Here is an 18,383-nt window from a genome sequence, read left to right as displayed (position 1 = left end):
ACTGATTTAAAACAACAACAGTGAAAATGATAACAGCTGCAGTGAGCAGGTAATTCTTAACCAAACTAGAGACTCTCTCCCACGTTATCTTTACTGGCATCACTCAGAAGTTACTTTGGAAGGGCATTTCATGAGACTTGAATGTCTGGAAAAGTGGTTCCTTATGAAGCTGAAGGTCACCGAGGTAACAGATTTAAGTAATCACTACAGGAATAGAGCCTATTTCAGAAGAAATCTACAGAACAGTCAAGTTTAGGAACAAGCAAAGCCATACAAAAACCCTTGTGGTTTGCCACTGAAGTTAAGCAAAGCTTTGCAGATGCAACTCGGCTTGACACCCTTCTACAACAGGTGTACCGAAAACAGAGTGGAAATGCCAACTGTATAAAAAAATATGTGGAATATTTCATAAAAAATGCTCCAAATACTTTTAATTATGTAACTTTTATTTGAGAGAAACATTGTTGTAAAAAAGTTCACATGGAATAGTAAAACCATGGGAGTGTGAAGTTTTTGTTGGGGTTGGGGTGGGGTTTTTTGGGTGGTTTGTTTTTTTTTAGGGGCTGGGTCTGGGTTTTTTGTCTATACACATCAATACACAGTTAATGATTAGGTTTACAAGTTAGCCACATGACAAGTTCACTTTTACCTGCAGGAGCTTTTGACATTACACCTTTATACCAGAGTGCTTAAACACACACAGCAGAACACTTCTATTTCAAAATTAAGCATTTTCCCAAGGACTATACTTTTTATTCTGAATTTAGTAGCTATATAGCATTAAAATAACTGTAATTGAAGTTTTATTTGCAAAAATGTTCATAAGGCCATAGGAATGCACTCAAATTCACCAGAAACAAGAAAAATCAATGGAAGTCCTGCTTTTGTGGAAGAAAGAAATACAAGTTTTATTTATAAGAATGAGAATGGCATAAGCAGTTCAGTGAATGGAGGAGAAAACAGACCTATTACCACCTACAGACCAAACCTTAAGAAGTTTAACATTGCAAAATTTCAATTACATTAATAGATAACCAAATAACAGATGCATTTTCACAACTAACACATTTATGCATTTTACATAATATTCATGTACTTTCAAATCATTACCCATTCACAATATTTTAATGTGATATGTATATTCAAGACTCCTTTATTCACTTGTGAAAATGATCCACTTAATTCACTTGACTTCAGCAGACTAGTGTGGGAAGGGTACTTACAATGGGAAATACTTTCTGTAAAAAGAACTACAGGTCTGAAAAGTCAATTAGCATTTCTGAGACTATCCCCCAAATAGCAAAGTGAGCTGCATTACCTTTTCATGAGTGGTTTAAGCTTTAGCAGTAATAGAACTTCCAGACAGTAAGTAAATCAAATATTCTGTATACACCCAACAAAAACTTCTTGTGCATGTTTTGCTGAGCACAGACTGAAAGCTAAAATTGCAAAGCACTGAGACCAGTCCGGGTATTGTTTGGCTATTTTTTTTCTTTTTTTAAAAAAACATTAGAAAACTATTGGTCAAGATACAGTGCACAGACATGGGTCCGAGGAAAAGATTTTCTAGAACCTTAGCATAAGCAGCATTTTTGTTTTATCCACCAAATCCACAAAAAATGTCTGCCTCTCCTGAAAGGTTAGTGGCAATTTCTGGAACAAAACAGAAATACATTTGCTGCTTAATGAATAATAATTACAGGACTTTTGTTCTAATGGACGTTAGAATACTAACTAGATGACTGAGGTATAGTTAAGAGTCCTTCAAAATTTAGATCATATAGTCTGGAGCAAAGTAGCAACACAGACTGCATAGAACAATCATAGTGATATTAGAAAAGCCTGTAGGACCCAGCATCCAACGCGTAGGCAGAACATACCATTTATCATCACCCGCTTGTCTAAAGGAAAATAGCTAAAAAAATTCCTGGTAGAACATACAGCTGATTCGCACGCTAAGATACAGCACATTTTTCAATGTCTGACAAGGCAAACTGTACACAGAAAGAGGTCTGTACTGACCACGTTAGCACACCAATAAAGTGCAGCCACTCAGCCATTTAATACTGCTGGAGAAGAGGGGTGGGGGCAAAACAACAAAGAAAGAGAGAGAAATCTGCATTTTACCTTATCCATAAGACCACATGAAATTAGAATTCTTCAGTTTCAGCAGGGGACAACAAAATTGCATTAATTTCTTCTACAAATAGAAAAAGATGAGCTTTACATGAACATTAAGCAAAGTGAAGTATTTACTGCATTATTTTATCATGCATAAAGTGAATTTCCTATGGTCTTACATCACATTTATGTACAGTTTAGCACAGCTAAATGTAAGAAAATAGCAAGTTTTATTTTTCCTCCCCCCCATACAGAGCAGATACCCCAATTCGCTGCTGCTTCAAGAAGCACTTCATAGACTCTACTACTTAAAGGCTCTTTCAAAGGGAAGTTCATGGAGACTAATGTTGGATGAACGTTTAACCACACAGCAAAGACAGGAAAAAACAATACAAAGCATTCCGTAAACGGTGCCAAACACAGAACATGTCAGTTTTGGTTTGCAGACAACCCCTGAGATAAAAACCAAAGTATTACGACACCAAATAAGTCAGAGGTAAATTACTGAAAATAAACAACATTCATAATTGGTGTCACAACACTTTCTGTATAGAAGCACTTTTTTGAACCATACAGAAAACGTAACTGCTTTAGCCTGTCCGAGAAAAACATCAAGGGTAGACAACAGAGCAGTTAGGGTTGCTTTGTTTTTTCACTAAACCTTGTTGCCATGAAGATGTTTCTGTTTTAGTGCAGCAACAGCAGTTTATGAGATTCAGCATCTAGTTACAGTAACTACTTCTATTAAACCACATGTGGGGACAGGCTGATAACCACCTAAAACTTCATGGAACCAGCTACTTAATGTTAAACCTTTTAAAATCAAGTCTTTAAATCTAACGCTATTGGCCCATCCACTTTCAAAATATTTACAACAGACCTGGAGATGACAAATCCAGTACCTGACACCACAAAATGAAGCGGTTATCTGTGGCAACAACCAACACACGGTTCACAACTCCAGACGATGTCGGGAAGCAAAAGCAAGCACGTCAGACAGTAATGATGACAATGACAGAACACACCTATCCCCTAATAACAAACATGCTGGACACAAACTTGTAGTTAAAGCTTACAATGGTCCAAGTTTGGCACATCAACAGAACTAAAGCACCTGTTATAATTGCTTGTTGAGGATTTTTTTTTTTTCTGAAGACAATAAAAAAGTAGTAGAACAAAGACTAGGTTATACAACGCTCAATTGAGTAAAAAAGGCAACTACGTTTCAACTCTGCTTCTAACAGTCTAGGTCACTGTACCAGTTTCTGATGAAAAAAATAACTGCTTGAGCAGACCAAAGAGGGCTTCACACATTCAGTATTAACTGCACAACTAATAATATGTTACATCCCTAACGTGACCGTTTCCTTAGTGCTGGAACTTGATAAACTTTAGCAACAGCACAGGAAGCTAGTTTTTGGACACCTCAGTTGTCAAGGGTCGATGCTTACAGATGTTAACAAACTATCCTTACAATTACAGTAGAAATAGATGTCACCTTTAGAAGCAGTCATTTCTGAACAAGTGAATCCACAGAGAGGTTACTCAAAACTCATGCATTCAGCTTCCACAAGCCACTTAAGTGATAGCGATGAGGCCAATTTGTGACAATGAATTCAACTCCAGAGTGTACTTCCTCATCAGAAACAAAAAAAGGTGCAGACAGTTTGAGCTAACAAAGGGAAGTTAAGTGAGGAGAGACACTGTGTTTATTCAAACAACTGGAAGGTGCATCTGTGAATCAGACAGTGACTGGCAATTCAGAACACAACTTTGCTAAGTCTGGTAAAGAAAGAAAAGCAACATACTACATTCAGAACAGAAGCCATAGCTTCTGCATGAACAGATTTGTGCATCCAAGAGACAAACGCCATACAAATTGTTAAATGCCAATTGTTACAGTAATTCTCATTACTAGAGTATCAACATCCATACTGCAGTCGTGGCCACAAGTATACAGCATAGAAAATAATGGACGTGAGACTTAATTTTTCCCCTGGCTCTTCTGCTTGAAAATAAATTTGTTTAAAAACAGAAAGGAAAACCTGCACAAATCTGTTAAGAATCTTTCTTACAAGTCAAACTGTGCAAATACAAGTGTAAGATTGTGCTGTAACAGGCAGTAAGAGGCCAATATGGATGTGCAAAGTTAAAAGAAACATAGCAGCTTTTGCAACAGGCAATAAAACAGAAAGTAAAAAAGGAAAACAAGTTAACTCTTGCATTTGTGTCTCCACTTCATAGCTTCCATATCTGAGAAAGAAGAGCCTGACAGGTCAATAGGCTTAGTGAGCAAAATCCACTTGGTATTTTGTGTATCGCAGTCTACGTTCAATGGAGCTCTCAGCAGCAGCTTGGTGGTATTATTTCTGAGGCTTTGTGACCCTGTGCTTTCAAAGAAGCAGAAAAGGTTCTAAGTGTGCTGCAGTCTATCATTAGAAGTTCATCAAAGTAGCGTGCATCGAAAGAAGCTGCTCTTCTTAGATCGGTTTTCTGTTATTTTTACTGGCCCACCTGCCCCTGATGAACTGTTGTCATTCTGAAAGAGACAAAGAGTATCAACATCATAAAAATGCAGGAAAAAAAGTAAGTCGAGCTTTCCCAGGTTCCCTCCCCACCTCCTCTGCCTTGCAAAGCTATAAGCAGAGCAGCAGTTTGTTGCAACTTGAGCTCCTCAATTATCCAGACTCTGTTAATCATTCAATAAAAATGCCTATTTTAAAAATGAAGATTTATCCAGCAATCCAGATCTCAAGTATTAGCTGAAGTAGTTTGAGACATAATTCGACATTTAATAAAGCAAAGAGCACACTGTTACATTTCAAAAGAACACATCAATTTCAGGCTGCTCAGTGTTACTGTTCATGCAAAATAAAGAACAATTACATGCTGACGTGTAATAAAGCCTGATAAAGCACCCTTTGCTCAAATTTATCTAGCACACCCTGTAATCCCCAGCAGTTTTTTGGTAGGGCTACTTCTCAGACAATTATTATAGCAGTCATTTCAATGTATCTAGTTTGTATGCCAACTGGAAATACAAACCATTTTTCTGTTGAGCTTTGTCATAATGTCCCGTGCAAGTGTGAAAAATGCCTGGTAAGGAGTGGAAATAAAAAAAAAGAGAAAGTTAGTCACGAGATACATTAAAGATAAGATCGATACGGAGTAGCCAGACACATTAACAGTACAGTATTCTGTAGGGCACTGCCAGCACTTCGCATTGCAAGGCGCTCTACGTATAATAGCTGTTTACCTAAAACTGCACTAAGTATGCTTTACAATAAAAAACTCTGGTTTTAGTCTCCATCCCCAGTCTTTGAAGCAAGTAAACTGACTTTCCCATCATGTACCTCTTCGCCAAAAAGAAAAAAGTCTGCTGAAGAGAGCGCTGCATGCACTAATACTTACCCACCCACCCCCAACTGCACTGCGCACTGTAACTAGAAAACCACGGAAAGGTTTGGGGATGGCATGCCTGGGAATTCACATTCAGGCTAGCTTGCTTTCTGTTCTCCAAAAGTTTTGCTCCTGGGCTATCTATAATGTTTATTTATGCTTCCAACATCCCTATTAAAAAAGAAAAAAAAAAATCATCAGCAAATCTCAGCATCTCAGACTTCAATGTATAAAGGAGCAAAAAAACCTCTGCAGCAGAAGAAAATCTGCAACTCTCCAGAAGAAGGGAAAGCAAGATTTTAGGCTACCTGGAGACATCAACAACCCGAGGACAGCTCCAGAATGTAAAAAACTGTAAACGTTTCCCCTCTCATTGTGTTTGGAATATATCCAGAGAGACACTCATTTAATGCAAATAAATCACAACAAATAAATGAAATCACTTCTGATCACAGGAATACAGAATAACATGATTGCGTCATTTCCCACAAGTTCAACATTTGGTAGAAAGACGACTAAATCATTACTTGTTGAATGCCCGTACCAGCTGCAATTTTTAATACTTTCTTCACTAATCATGTGACAATTTTTTTAAAAAAAATCACATAGCAAAGTCGTTTGGAGTGAGCACACACTACTGTACATGTCATGACCCACAGGAGTTAAAATGAAATCGCAGGACATGCCATGAAAGAGCAAGTCAACTATCTGGAGAAATTACTGAAGATAGGTGCTTTCTATACAGAGAATACTGCTGTCCACCACTGGTATTAGCTGCTCATGTTCACACTTCCACTATCTGCTGCAAGAATCATAACGACACTGGGCAAATCAGGTCCAGCACTACCCCAGATGCACCACAATGCAACTAAGTCCGCTCTAGCTATACTGTACAACCATCATCCTGCAATCAGAAGAAAAACGCTTGTCTGGCATGGCATCATTCATGTTATTTTAAAGTAACGATCTCTTCAGTTTCTAGTTAATTTGTTGGCTGCATGATCTGAATTAAGTATGCGTTTGGAGGACTTTTAAAAGGTATCCCACCAATACATGCGGAAGGGCTTTTAGATGATTAGGTACAGGAACAACATATAAGAACAAGTCTGCCTTATCTGAATAAATGAATCTTAATGTAACTGCCTTTTGCTATCATCTTATCGTCTTGTCCACACTCCTTGTCATAGCGTTAAGATCCTCCCCCCACCTCTCTGAGATGACAAGAGTGATTCATGGTAAGATAGACTGGAGCTGAGCCACGCTTCCTTCCGATTCTCCTTCCTTATGCTCTCATAAATAGGGATCTCATGTTTTTAGCATAAAATTCATTTACAGGAAAACAGATTGCAAGTCTATAGATAGCATTACAAGCCTTCTTCCTCCTCTAACATCAGCTTATGGCAGTCAGTCTGTGCTGGTGTTCCAGGTTAACAAACAAATCTTCAGTCTCATCCGCACAGCACCCTTTAAGTAGTAACCTGAAGGCTCCTTGACACAGTAGCTTGTTATTCTGAAAGTAAAGAATCTGGAATCCAATTTCCTGCACAAAGCATTGCTCTAAAATTACTTCTATTCCTGTCCAAAAGCACTGCAATTTAAGTAGCGAGGCACAGAAGTCTAAAGCAACTGTTTGCTACAGTAACAGCAAACTGCTCTTAACACCGGTTTAGAACACAATTCCAGACACTACCAGAATACAAGAAATGCTGGATTTTACAGCAGCTCTCTGAATACAACAAGAGTGGTGACTCAGGAGCACAGTTAGGACTTCAGGTCCCAGATCAGGTCAGAAAGCCCAGCAGATCATGAAACACGCCTCCATAGTAGCAGCTCAAGAAACACACCTAAGCATAATGCACATCACTTACCTCTTCCACATTTATGCTGGATTTTGCACTTGTCTCCAAAAATTTGATTCCATAATCAATTGCTAACTAGAAGAGAGGTTAAAGTTTTTCAGTGTTTTTGAAGTTCCTTTGTAAAAGAAACATTTTACATCGGTTCATAACAGAATTAATGCTGTATACTGTAGCAATTTTCAAAAACAAACCCATCGAGTTGCTGGACAATTAGGCAAACCATTAGAACAGGTCATACCCTCATGTGAACCTCAAAATCAACAGAGATTAATTTCTTACAAAAAGACTTAATTAGGACCTAAAAGAACAGTAAGTTAGAATCTTCATTGATACAGATTTACAGACACAGATAACTACCATCATCTCGTAAATGGTGTTACAAGCAACTACACTACTTAGCTGTGTACATAACAGATTATATAGTATTCTTACTTGCTTGTTTCTTCTGCAGAACAACTAGTTACTTCAGCTTTAATAACAGTACTTATGAAAAGAGCAAGTAACCACCATGGTGAAACAAGTACAATAAGGTCAAACTATATACAAAGCTTTATACCGAGATGTAGAATATCTCACGCTCGCTATAGCAAAGGTCAGTGTTCTTTACAGGATCTTCCCTTCAAGACAATAGTGCCATTAGGTTTACTGAAACCTGAAGACAGTCAAGTGTTATTTAAAAATCAAAAAACCCAAGCCTGGCATCCTATAATATATAGAAGTATCTAAAACAAGAGGTTTGAGGCCCATTACCTCTCATGTGCTTAAAACACACCAAACCCCCAGCAGCGAAAATCCTAAGAAAAGCAGGCTCTTAATTAAGTTGATTCACCAAAGCTTACCTTCTCCCCTTTTTCTTTTGAAACTTGTCTTTTTTCATTCATATCACATTTGTTACCCAGGATCATTCTTTCCACATCTGAAGAGGCATGCTGAAAGAAGAAAAAGTAATCTCTCGCAAACAAAGTGCATCATTATTTAAAAGAGGTTACGTGTCAAACTCATCTACAAATGAGTATTTTCTTTTTTAAAACTTGTCTACTGTTAATGCATTGCTGGCAAGGAGACTGACTTTCGAAACAAGCAATTTAATATTTAAACCAGGTTGGAATAAATACTCCTAGATTAAATTTGCCGGAGTATTATTACAGATCAAAACAGTACTATGAGCTCTGTACCAGGCTGCTCACACACACAGGCATTCAGTTGTTCTGGAAATGTAACAGTACACACTTCCAAGTGGTGCATGGACACCTAGGGTATTGGGCTGGAGTATCATTATGTGATACATTTGCATTTTTAAAACAGGTTATTAACAAAATACTTTTAAATAATCAATACTTTAATAATCAATTCAGCAAGAGAACTTTCTAGCCCAGTCACTATTGAATCAAATTGGTCACTAATACGGAATTTTGTTTAAGAGCCAAAGAACAATACTAAAGAAATACTAAAGAAAAGCCCACGGATTCTATGTTTAAGGGAAAACAACGAGTAAGATTCTGTTATCTAACTACAGCTTCACTAAAATTAAGGTTTCTTCTCTAACTTCACAATGACCTATCCCTACTTGACAGCACATCCCACTAAATAGCTTACAGTAAGTCAGCAGGAAGGAAGCTTACCCAAGACCAAATGAAAAGGTCAGAAACCTCTAGTCGGACACACACACAACACAGTTAACAACTGAAATGAGACAGATTTGTCATCATCTCAGTGAAAGGTAGACACCCTGAGATCTTGCTCCTTCCCATTCCTTAGACACACCCAAAAGCAAAAAAGAATACAAGCCATATAGTAAGAGCAGTTTTGACATACTTTATGCTTACTTTCTACCTTCTACCCCTAGATGAACAAGAATGAATATTCTCATCATCAATAATCACTGTTGCATTCACTGCACGGTCTAACTTGGCTACTATGGCTACTATATGTTGGCTACTAAAATGAAAGCAAACAATTACTTATTATTTGTCCCAGGGAAATCATAAGATGGAACAAGTAAGAAGTACTTTCCAAAGCGCCTACCTCCTCTATGTTTCTTATCCAGTTTTTTATGTTGTCAAAAGACTTCTCATTTGTGATGTCATACACCAGCATAATTCCCTAAATAAAAGTAAGAAAATCTCATTAGATGAGCTAGCACTACTGGTTGAGTTTCAACATACGTTGTTGGTTTGAGTATACTTGCAAGAAATTCAACATACAACTTACACACCTAGAATCCTTTCTCAAAGCATTATGCCATTGCTGAGAATTTACCCAAAATTTTACTGTTTAACAACTGTTGGCACTGTTAAGAGGTCAAACACACCTCCTATATGAAGTTTTAAATTATTAGGCTACAGTCAGGAAAAGTTTAGAAATTCTACTACAACAGCAACCAAGACACTACTGTTAAAGCAAAATTTAGAAGCAGCAGCTTTAAGCAGTCAAAGATGACAAACCTGTGAGATCCAGTCTGCTGGGGCCAGTAGATACTTACAGCAAAGCTGGCACTAGGTGCTCTCCCAGAAGCTTTAGCTCTTTCAGACAGTTAGGTACGTATACTAGTGTGAGCTCTCAACAATTAGCAAAGCATGGGAAACCACACAACAGCTGCATTAAGGACAGATTGCCAGGTTCACCTCCATTCCTTATTGCCTTTCCAGTCATTCCTCGGAGGACAAAGAAAAGTCCTTGGCCGTGGACTGGGAGGTGGGGAGAAGACCATGTCACTGCCATAACCTGTTTAAATACTAGAAAGCTCTAACACAGAGCCACAACCATTACTATTTCTCCCCATCTGTATTCCGTAATAGTGAAATTACTTGGACCCACAGCCAGCCTATGAATGTTACCAATCTGTTCATACAAAGCAGTTAGAACACGCAGCAGCAGCAATAGCTAGTCATCAGCAAGAAATTAAGTGTCCCAACATAAAGTACCTCCAATCACAGCATTAAGAATGCATTACAAGCAGTTGTAACACAAAGAGTACAGGCTCCAAGTCAGTTAATTGACCCCAAGTCATTCTTAATGGAGGAAAAGGTAACAGTAGCTTTAATAAGTGACTGTGCTTCTAGCCCAGATTCTGCATTCTCTACTGTCTGGAAAAGCAATTCAGTCAAATCACTTTTAATATTAAAATAATTCATTACCTATTTTCAGACATTTCAAATGTTTAAAGAGGTTGATTGCATTAAAAAAAACCCTGCCTGATTACAGCTGGGCAGCTTAACTTACTATAATCTGCCAAAATTTTAATTAAAGAAGACAATAGGACTTGAAGTTTCATCACAAAGACAGGACTAGACAAAGTACCAGCAGGTTTAAAAAAAGAAAAACAGAGAAAACACCACAAAACAAAAAAAACCCAAAACCAACAGTTGTGGCATCTCACGCCACAATTACCTACTCCTCCAGCTGAAGACTTAACATGATATAACCTCAGGAGCAGCAAACCAGTTACACTAGTTGTGCCTAGCTTTTTGTGAAGTGAGAGCACTCACCATGGCTCCTCTGTAGTAAGCCGTTGTGATCGTGCGGAATCTCTCCTGGCCTGCTGTATCCCTAAAATTCAGTGAAAACAAGTATTTGTTGGAGGTGATCTTTACAACCTTCTGTACTTAGACGTGTCTTGTTAAACAGAGTAACAACATATTGATACTCCCTCATTAAGAAAAAATACTTTTTCTGTATTTGCACAAGTTTCTCCAGCCCTCAACACCTTCCTCACCCCCAAGCGATCCTACTTACATCAGTGGTTATAGCAGCACCATAAATACGGCACAAAAGCATTTAAATTTTCATGCAAGCAATAACACTCATTACTACACAGCCTTCCCTAGAATAACTAAGAGAGGCAGCTCTGATGCATCCCAGTCCTGCTCGAAACAAAACCCAAAACATGCCGCAGTAGAGTATTTCAGGATAGTGCATTTTCACGTACAGTTAGCATTAAAATCCACCACTACATGTTTGGGTGCTGGTATTTTATCCTAGATGACTTCAAAGCAGTACCTGTGAGTGAACAGGAGGACCAAAGTGTTTGGCTACTAGTCACACCTAGGGTTGCTGAACCTCAAAGGCCTGACAAAACCTAGCTTTCTGCCTTAAATTCCACAGAAAATTTGTACCCACCACTCCTGGCACTTTGCTTCCTCAGTCACAAGAACTGTGGCTCACATGCAAGTATCACAACTATCTTTGCTAGAACTTGAGAAATCAGCAGGAATCCTACATTCACCAGGAGCATTTTAAGAGTTTGGCATGTGTAATAAATAATGCTACTCCAAAACTACTCATCTGCTGCTATCAGGAGGCTCGGTCTCTGCTAACCCACCAGGCAAGCAGTGGGAGTACTATCACTAACCTGTGCCTCTGAGTAAAATTAGACATCAAAGTACCAGAGAACATCACATTTTATTAGATTGCACATTTTAGTTTACAGCTATGGAGTTAATGCTTCTCTTCCCCATGGAATAGCTAAATGCACATTTAAGAGGACAGCTTTTGATAAAATGGGAAGTTGCTCTCATGTTGCATTTGAACGGGCCGTTTCCTGTGCTACTAAAGCAGAACCACCCCAAGAGCAAGCCAGAAGCACGCATAAACTTCATGGGCAGCCAATGAATAAAAGGTATGAAACTTCTGGCACACCCAGGCTCAACAGCTATAAAGTATTCCTGCTCAAAGATAATTCAATACTCACTGAAAACTTCAAATTACTTTGGAATACTTACCATATTTGTAGCTTGATTTTCTTTCCATCTAATTCTATTGTTCTGATCTTAAAGTCGATTCCTGCCAGAGAAAGAGATACTCTTAAGTTTTGCAATAAATGAAAAGGAAGTGTTCAGTTTCCTTTTGACAATTCGGTAAGAGCAAACTTAGGTAAAAGAATTACTCCAAAGCTGTCATTTCTTCCAAACACTAGGGAGCACTGAGGATGCACAAAGGTTTTCAGCTGCATCCAACATGTGACGGATAAATTATTCTGCACAATGAAAACTGACCCAATCTGGACTCACTGCCAGAGTTAGTCAAAATTACGAGGAAGATTTCATCTCAAAATTCTTCCATTTTACACCAATAAAGTCATTGGTTTGAATGTATATTTTTCTCAGCTTTTGAGTAGCCCCTGCAGTTCAAGTCAACTCCCTAGAAACTGCTGGCTCCAAGGAAAAATATACATACTATGACCCCTTTAGTTCCTTCCCAAAGCTGGCATCTGATTTTGATAATCGGACATCACAGTAAATGGTAAAGCATCACAGGAGATAAAAGCTATACAGATAATTACTGAAAGTGGCTGAAGTAGATAATGCATGGGACTTTTTCAACAGTGTTTAGGAGTAGTAAGATTTGCTAGAAAGCTCCAAAATGTATCAAGAAAACACTTCTTTCCTCCCCTTACACTCCCACAGGGTACCCCACCAGTTTCTGAGATTGATTCTGAACACAGATGTTAAACCGGCGCAGGGGGGCGGGGGGGGCGAGGGGGGGGGGGAGGAGAAAAAAAATTAATTCAGAAGGGCTTAATAATGTCTTTTAAGGTTTAAAGGGATCAAATGGACCTATGAATCAAAGCCAAGATTTCCAGACTAGCCTTTTCCCTGGACTACATGAACTTCCACGTCTCTAAAGCTATACTATAATATAACTCAAATTGAGAGTGCTCGAGTCCCACATTTTTTAATCCCAGGACAGCCACCCCCGTGTACTCCCGCAACTAATCTGCTTTGAAACCAATGGCCTATTTTTTCTTCACTGAATCTTAAACAGTTACTTAATATTTAGTCAGTTTGTAAAAGATTGGGGGTGGATGGGTAGGTTTTTTTATTTTTTTAATCTCTTCTGATTAATTTAAGTGACAATTATCAAGAGCATCTGAACTGGATGGACGAACGCTGATTCTAGCTTTAAGAATTCATCTATCACTTAAACAGGAAGCTACGGGATGTTTTTAATATACTACAGTAGCATTTGAATATGAAATATGGACATTCATTAACTATTTGATTTCATTCTTCTCACATGCAAAATTAATATTTTAATATACCAAAAATACCAAGTTTCAGCTACTTAATCTCGATGTGCTATGGATACATAGTTTAGCCCATTAGAATACAAATTAAGAGCAGAAATATCACACCAGCACTTCTAACAGCATATGAAATTAATTGCATGAATTTAAAATACTATGACTACTGCTACAATTAAAATTTCCCAAGATTCACTACTGGATTTACAGGCAAAAAGACACTTCCATTAATTCGTATTCTTCTAAAAATGACACAAGAATGATGTGTACTTTTAAAAAATCCTTATTATCTGTAACAGAAGTTTGGCAAGTGTTTCCATTTTACATTCGATATGATTTTGTGTCTCCCTTGTTGGAAAGATTTTTCTCCTAACTACGTGCAACCTGCTGCAATCACAGGTAATTGTATTCAGGTCTGAAAACAAATAACCTTTGATCTGCATAGATTTTCTCTTGGCCTCAAAGGTCATGAAGCATGAACACAATCCCCTTTCCGGAAAAATTCGTATCATGGACAACCAGTTTTAAAAGCTCCTTTGTGTCTAGGCCTGAAGTCTTAGAATTAAGTTCAACAACTACGGGGAAAACTAGGTTGGGAGCCTACTGTGGCTCCAAGAGAATTCTGTATGTGTTGTCACCGGCTGAAGCCGAGACCCACCAGCAGGAACAGGGACAGACCCCCACGGGACGGTTTTCTGAGGCAGCAAGCTCACGCTGCGGCCAGCTATGTGTGCACACCAACTCACGCCTTGCACCGACGGGTTTCTCGTGGTTAGTCATTCCTCTCACAGCGCCAAAATGACTGATGCAACCATTCCTTTGATCACTTGTAAAACTCGGGATCTACACAAAAAATAGCTTTGCAGAACTTCAGGTTTCTAGTAGGAACCTCACCAAAATTTTTGAATAAAGATGAACTTCAAAGCTGAAAGAGGAATATGAAAGGGAAGGCCCCAAGCGCCTCTGTTATGATACTAAGAAGTTTAACACATGCAGCTGCGACTTTTCTGAGACTAAAATGGACTAGAAACTGGCGCTGCTTTTGTTCTTTCGCTTCGGCGCCAGGAAGCGGTGAGCTGCAAACGTTGGTAGCACAAGCAGGGTGACACGGCTACCGCTTCCTGCCAGGCACGGGCACCGCCACGTACCGACTGTCTAGGGTGCAGTTAAATTGAAATTACGCCATGTAAAACATTAATGACTATAGCATTTCAAAAGTAATTATTGACAGAAAGCTCCCCTTGTCAATGAATTCTTATTTTGCACAGTCACACACTGGGATACAGGAGTTTGAAAAGGTACTTGGCTCCAACAAAAAAGGGTCATTTGCAAATCAGAAAGCTTGAGTGCAAAGTATCACATGGCTTTCACGGTTTTAAAACGCCACATGTGACACTGTTCTTTCCAGTAGGGAAAAAAAGGCCCAGAAACATTTGATGTCCATCCAAAGATAAGTTTTGGAAGCTTTTAGGAAATACAGACCCAGATTAATTCTTAGAATAGAACGGCTAACAGGAAAATTGCTTTTAACTGCTACAGCAGAGCTGCCACACAAACGTCTGAGACACAGCTGTCCACCTAGCAACTCGGTACGTATTAGATAGTGAAATAAAAACATCTGTTGCAGGAATCACACACTTGCAGCCTGCAAGGATGAGGCTGAGACCCAGACTGTGCATTGGTTAGGACTGTAATTGCTTTCATCTCCCTTGCAGCACCGGGGAAAAAGCAGCTGAGAGTTTCTTGTCCTTCAAACCCCTTTTCAGATCCTTGCTAACTATAGGCCAGGGATGCACCTTCCCTCCTCACTTTACTGAGTGTTTTCTCCCATAGGTCCCAACCAAACTCTGCCAAAGAATACACTGAGCGGAGAAATCTGCACACCAAGAAAAAAGGCAGTGCCACTAGCGCACACAGACTTGCACAAGACCCCATGAGAGCTCATGCTGCCCTATTTACCTGGGAGCGCTACGCAAAGCCAAGAAAGCCCACCAGCTCGGGCACACCCCTGCCCAACAGCACAAAGCCAAGCAGCAGAGGCCAGGGAGGCTGGCCCCACCTGGGCCTCTTCCGATTTAAGCCAAGAAGTCATGTTCATTTCATACACCAAAAGCTCTTCTGCTACTACTACTTCTTCTTCTACTGCTCCGCTCCCTAGCTACACATTCCTGCTTGTTCCTGCCAGCTGAGGCAGATTTTACCCATAATTATGCTGTAATGCAATCATTTTCAAGAGACATTTGGAAATGTTCCAGAGAGCTGCATTACAATACTAAATATACAGGCCTGCCCAGCTGTGCATGCTAAGTAGTTCCTTTTCCAGCTTTAGTACCAATGGTTTTCCACTACAAACCGTAACAAAACCAGCCTGACAATTCTTACAGGAACGGAAGAACAAACTGAACAGAGGTGCTGAAACACTTTATTTTGCTACTTCAGTTTTTTGAACAGCAGCTTACTCTCAAGGCATTGCTGTTACTCTTTCGTTCTCCCCTCACCCATGATTTTACTCCCGTAGCCACCGGCACCAGCGTCTCAGGTTCTTCAGTGTGACAGAATCAGTTTCAGTGAGGCCTCCGCTACAACTCTTCCCTACACAGTACCCGGGTTTGGACTTACAGATTGCCTTGTTTCTTCTTTGAAACCAGCTTTCTGCTACAGAAAATGCTGCGGCACAAAGACACCAAACCGAAGTGTTCCAGCTGGAGCACAACTGTACCAGCAACCGCTTCCTGAAGGCAAAGGTTTCGCTGGCCTTCAGTCTGCTCAGCAAGAGGGTACTGCGAGGGCCACGTTCTCAAATAATACAAGTAGTGAAAGACAGAAAAGACAGACCTGCATGTTAATGTTAAAAAAATGACAACCGTTGAGTACCCACTGTCAAGCAAATATTACAGTTCCTAATATTTAGCTGTAGTGCACAGTTAACCAGTATTGTAAGTTAATTTTTCATGTGGTTCAACGTTAGCTTGCAGCAGCTGGACCTTACATATAAGAATGCTGTATGAACAGATGACAATTCCTGTTGATTTTAACTCGTTGATTTAACAGGTTTCTCATTTCACTAAGTTCATGGAGTCGGTACATTTGATAACATTCTTCTGGTGCAGCTGTGGCAAAAAATCAGCCAGGAAATTACCCCTTTCAGATGCAAATAAGTGCCAATCTCTGACACCATACACTAGCCTGTATAACTTCCACAGTAGAGTATTTTTCCATCTCTGTCAAAGTAATACTTTATTTAAAAAAAGAAAAAAAGAAAAAAAAAAGTACTAAATGTACTACCATTTTAAATGGTCTAGTTGTTTTTTTGGTTGCTTTCTTTTTTTTTTCAATATATAAGCCAAGGTAATTTTAAAAGGTGATTAAACACCAAAAACTGGCAAAGAAGCTGCGAGAAAGTAATACCTGATTTGCTTGCTAGAAAGGGTCTCATTTCAGACCCATTTAACAAAGAATGTAAAAGATGCACCACAGTATCAGATCTTGCTTATCAAACTAAAAATTAAGAGATTGTTTGGTATGACCTCCAGGTAATAAAACCTCCACCCTCAAAGAAGTTATCTTCCTACTTATCTAAATCTTACCTTAGCCTTTTGAAGTAAGAATGGAAGAAGTAAAATCAAATGGAAACAAAAGGTTTTTCCAATGGTATTTCCTGATAAACAGAAACTTTGCAACACTTATCACCATTGCACACAGATCACAATAAAAAGGAATTAATTACAAGATGGGGAAAGGAGTCAAGGTACAGAGTCTCGGTACCCTTTGGAGCAACACAGCACCAGAACAACTGGAATTTACACATCAGTTCAATCCTGACGTGTTTATATGTGGGGTTGTAGGGGGGTTGATTTTTTTCAGTGGACAGAGCTGGAGAGGGAGAAAAATTTCTACCTTCTTTACTGCAAGACATAACATGCAAGAGACTTCAAGATACACAGAAGGAAAGGAAAACATTTTCCTGCAGTCACTCGAGAGTTTGAGCTGACTTAAAAGCAACCTAGAAATGAGCAAGCAGATTTGTAACCTACCTTCAAAAAAAGGAAGTGAGGAGAGACACACGACTGAAAAAAATCAATGTGCTTCACCTTCAGTTTGCAGAATTCTGGGAGAGAATTACTTGGAAAATACTTCTCCCTGCAGGCCTCGCTTCTTGTGCACAGCAAGTGACTAAGCTGCACAGAGGAACATCACTAGCAAGCAGTGACTTACAGTAACTTGCATAGTATAGCTGCAACCGTCGGCATCACCCTGCTGAGGCTCCAAAGGCTGGGTTTGAATTTGAGAGAGCCGCCCCTGTAATCTCCAAGATACTGCAGCAGTACATGTTTCAGACCCAGCTTCTGCTAGTGCATTTGCTTTTCACTGTATTTTGAAGAGCTGTAAGCAACAGGTACTGAAGGACACACCTCGCTCACCAAAAAATGGACACACAGATATCCACACCGATGACACACATGAGCTTTGTGTGGACACACATGAACAGAGCTGGTAAGTTTCAGCACCTTCCATGCAGATTCCAAGCACAGAAAGACCAACAGGACAACACTCTCCCAGAAACCTGTTCTTGTCCATATGCATCCAACAGCTGAGGGATGTCAATTTGTTCCCACTGATTTTCTCCACAAGCTTAGTCAGCGGTTACTAGTTTTTTATTCTCAGCAGCAGATATTGCAGGATTTGGATTAAATATACAATTATTTTTTGAATGTGTTTTTGAGGGAATATTGTCTTGCACTACATCAGTACACTGTCTCCATCCATAAAGGCAGATAAATGAAGCCTCAGAAATTTGCTTTTGTATTAGATCTTCCTTGAAGGTTTTCAGTAAACATTAAGAAATGACCAAGTAGGAAAAAAGATCAGTGTAAAAGGCAGGGTGGGGAACACTTGCAACACACCAGTGTGTCATACAGCCTCATGCAAAAGAACAAAGTCTAATCATTTTGAACTTGAACGTTTGGCTTTAGTCCCTAGTA

At 39.2% G+C, this 18,383-nt stretch overlaps 1 protein-coding gene across 3 annotated transcripts in view; it reads right to left on the bottom strand.

The window, feature by feature from the left end:
• RAB8B (RAB8B, member RAS oncogene family) overlaps positions 1-18,383 on the bottom strand; it is a 31,358-nt gene that overhangs the window by 2,175 nt on the left and 10,800 nt on the right. Inside the window, exons 2-9 of one of the 3 annotated variants that reach the window (XM_037393999.1) lie at positions 12,101-12,161; positions 10,868-10,928; positions 9,405-9,482; positions 8,219-8,308; positions 7,389-7,454; positions 5,167-5,217; positions 4,636-4,660; positions 2,128-2,200 (exon numbers count right to left, since the gene is read on the bottom strand). In XM_037393999.1, coding sequence (XP_037249896.1) covers positions 2,151-2,200; positions 4,636-4,660; positions 5,167-5,217; positions 7,389-7,454; positions 8,219-8,308; positions 9,405-9,482; positions 10,868-10,928; positions 12,101-12,161 — 482 coding nt within the window. In that variant the 3' untranslated portion in view covers positions 2,128-2,150. Of the gene's footprint in view, positions 1-425; positions 4,661-5,166; positions 5,218-7,388; positions 7,455-8,218; positions 8,309-9,404; positions 9,483-10,867; positions 10,929-12,100; positions 12,162-18,383 lie in introns of those variants that run through there. The other 2 variants (XM_037393998.1, XM_037393996.1) reach the window with 2 other exon arrangements.

Source organism: Falco rusticolus, chromosome 7 (assembly GCF_015220075.1).
Source record: "Falco rusticolus isolate bFalRus1 chromosome 7, bFalRus1.pri, whole genome shotgun sequence".
Taxonomy (NCBI): Eukaryota; Metazoa; Chordata; class Aves; order Falconiformes; family Falconidae; genus Falco; species Falco rusticolus.
This window is presented reverse-complemented; position numbering and strand designations above follow the sequence as displayed.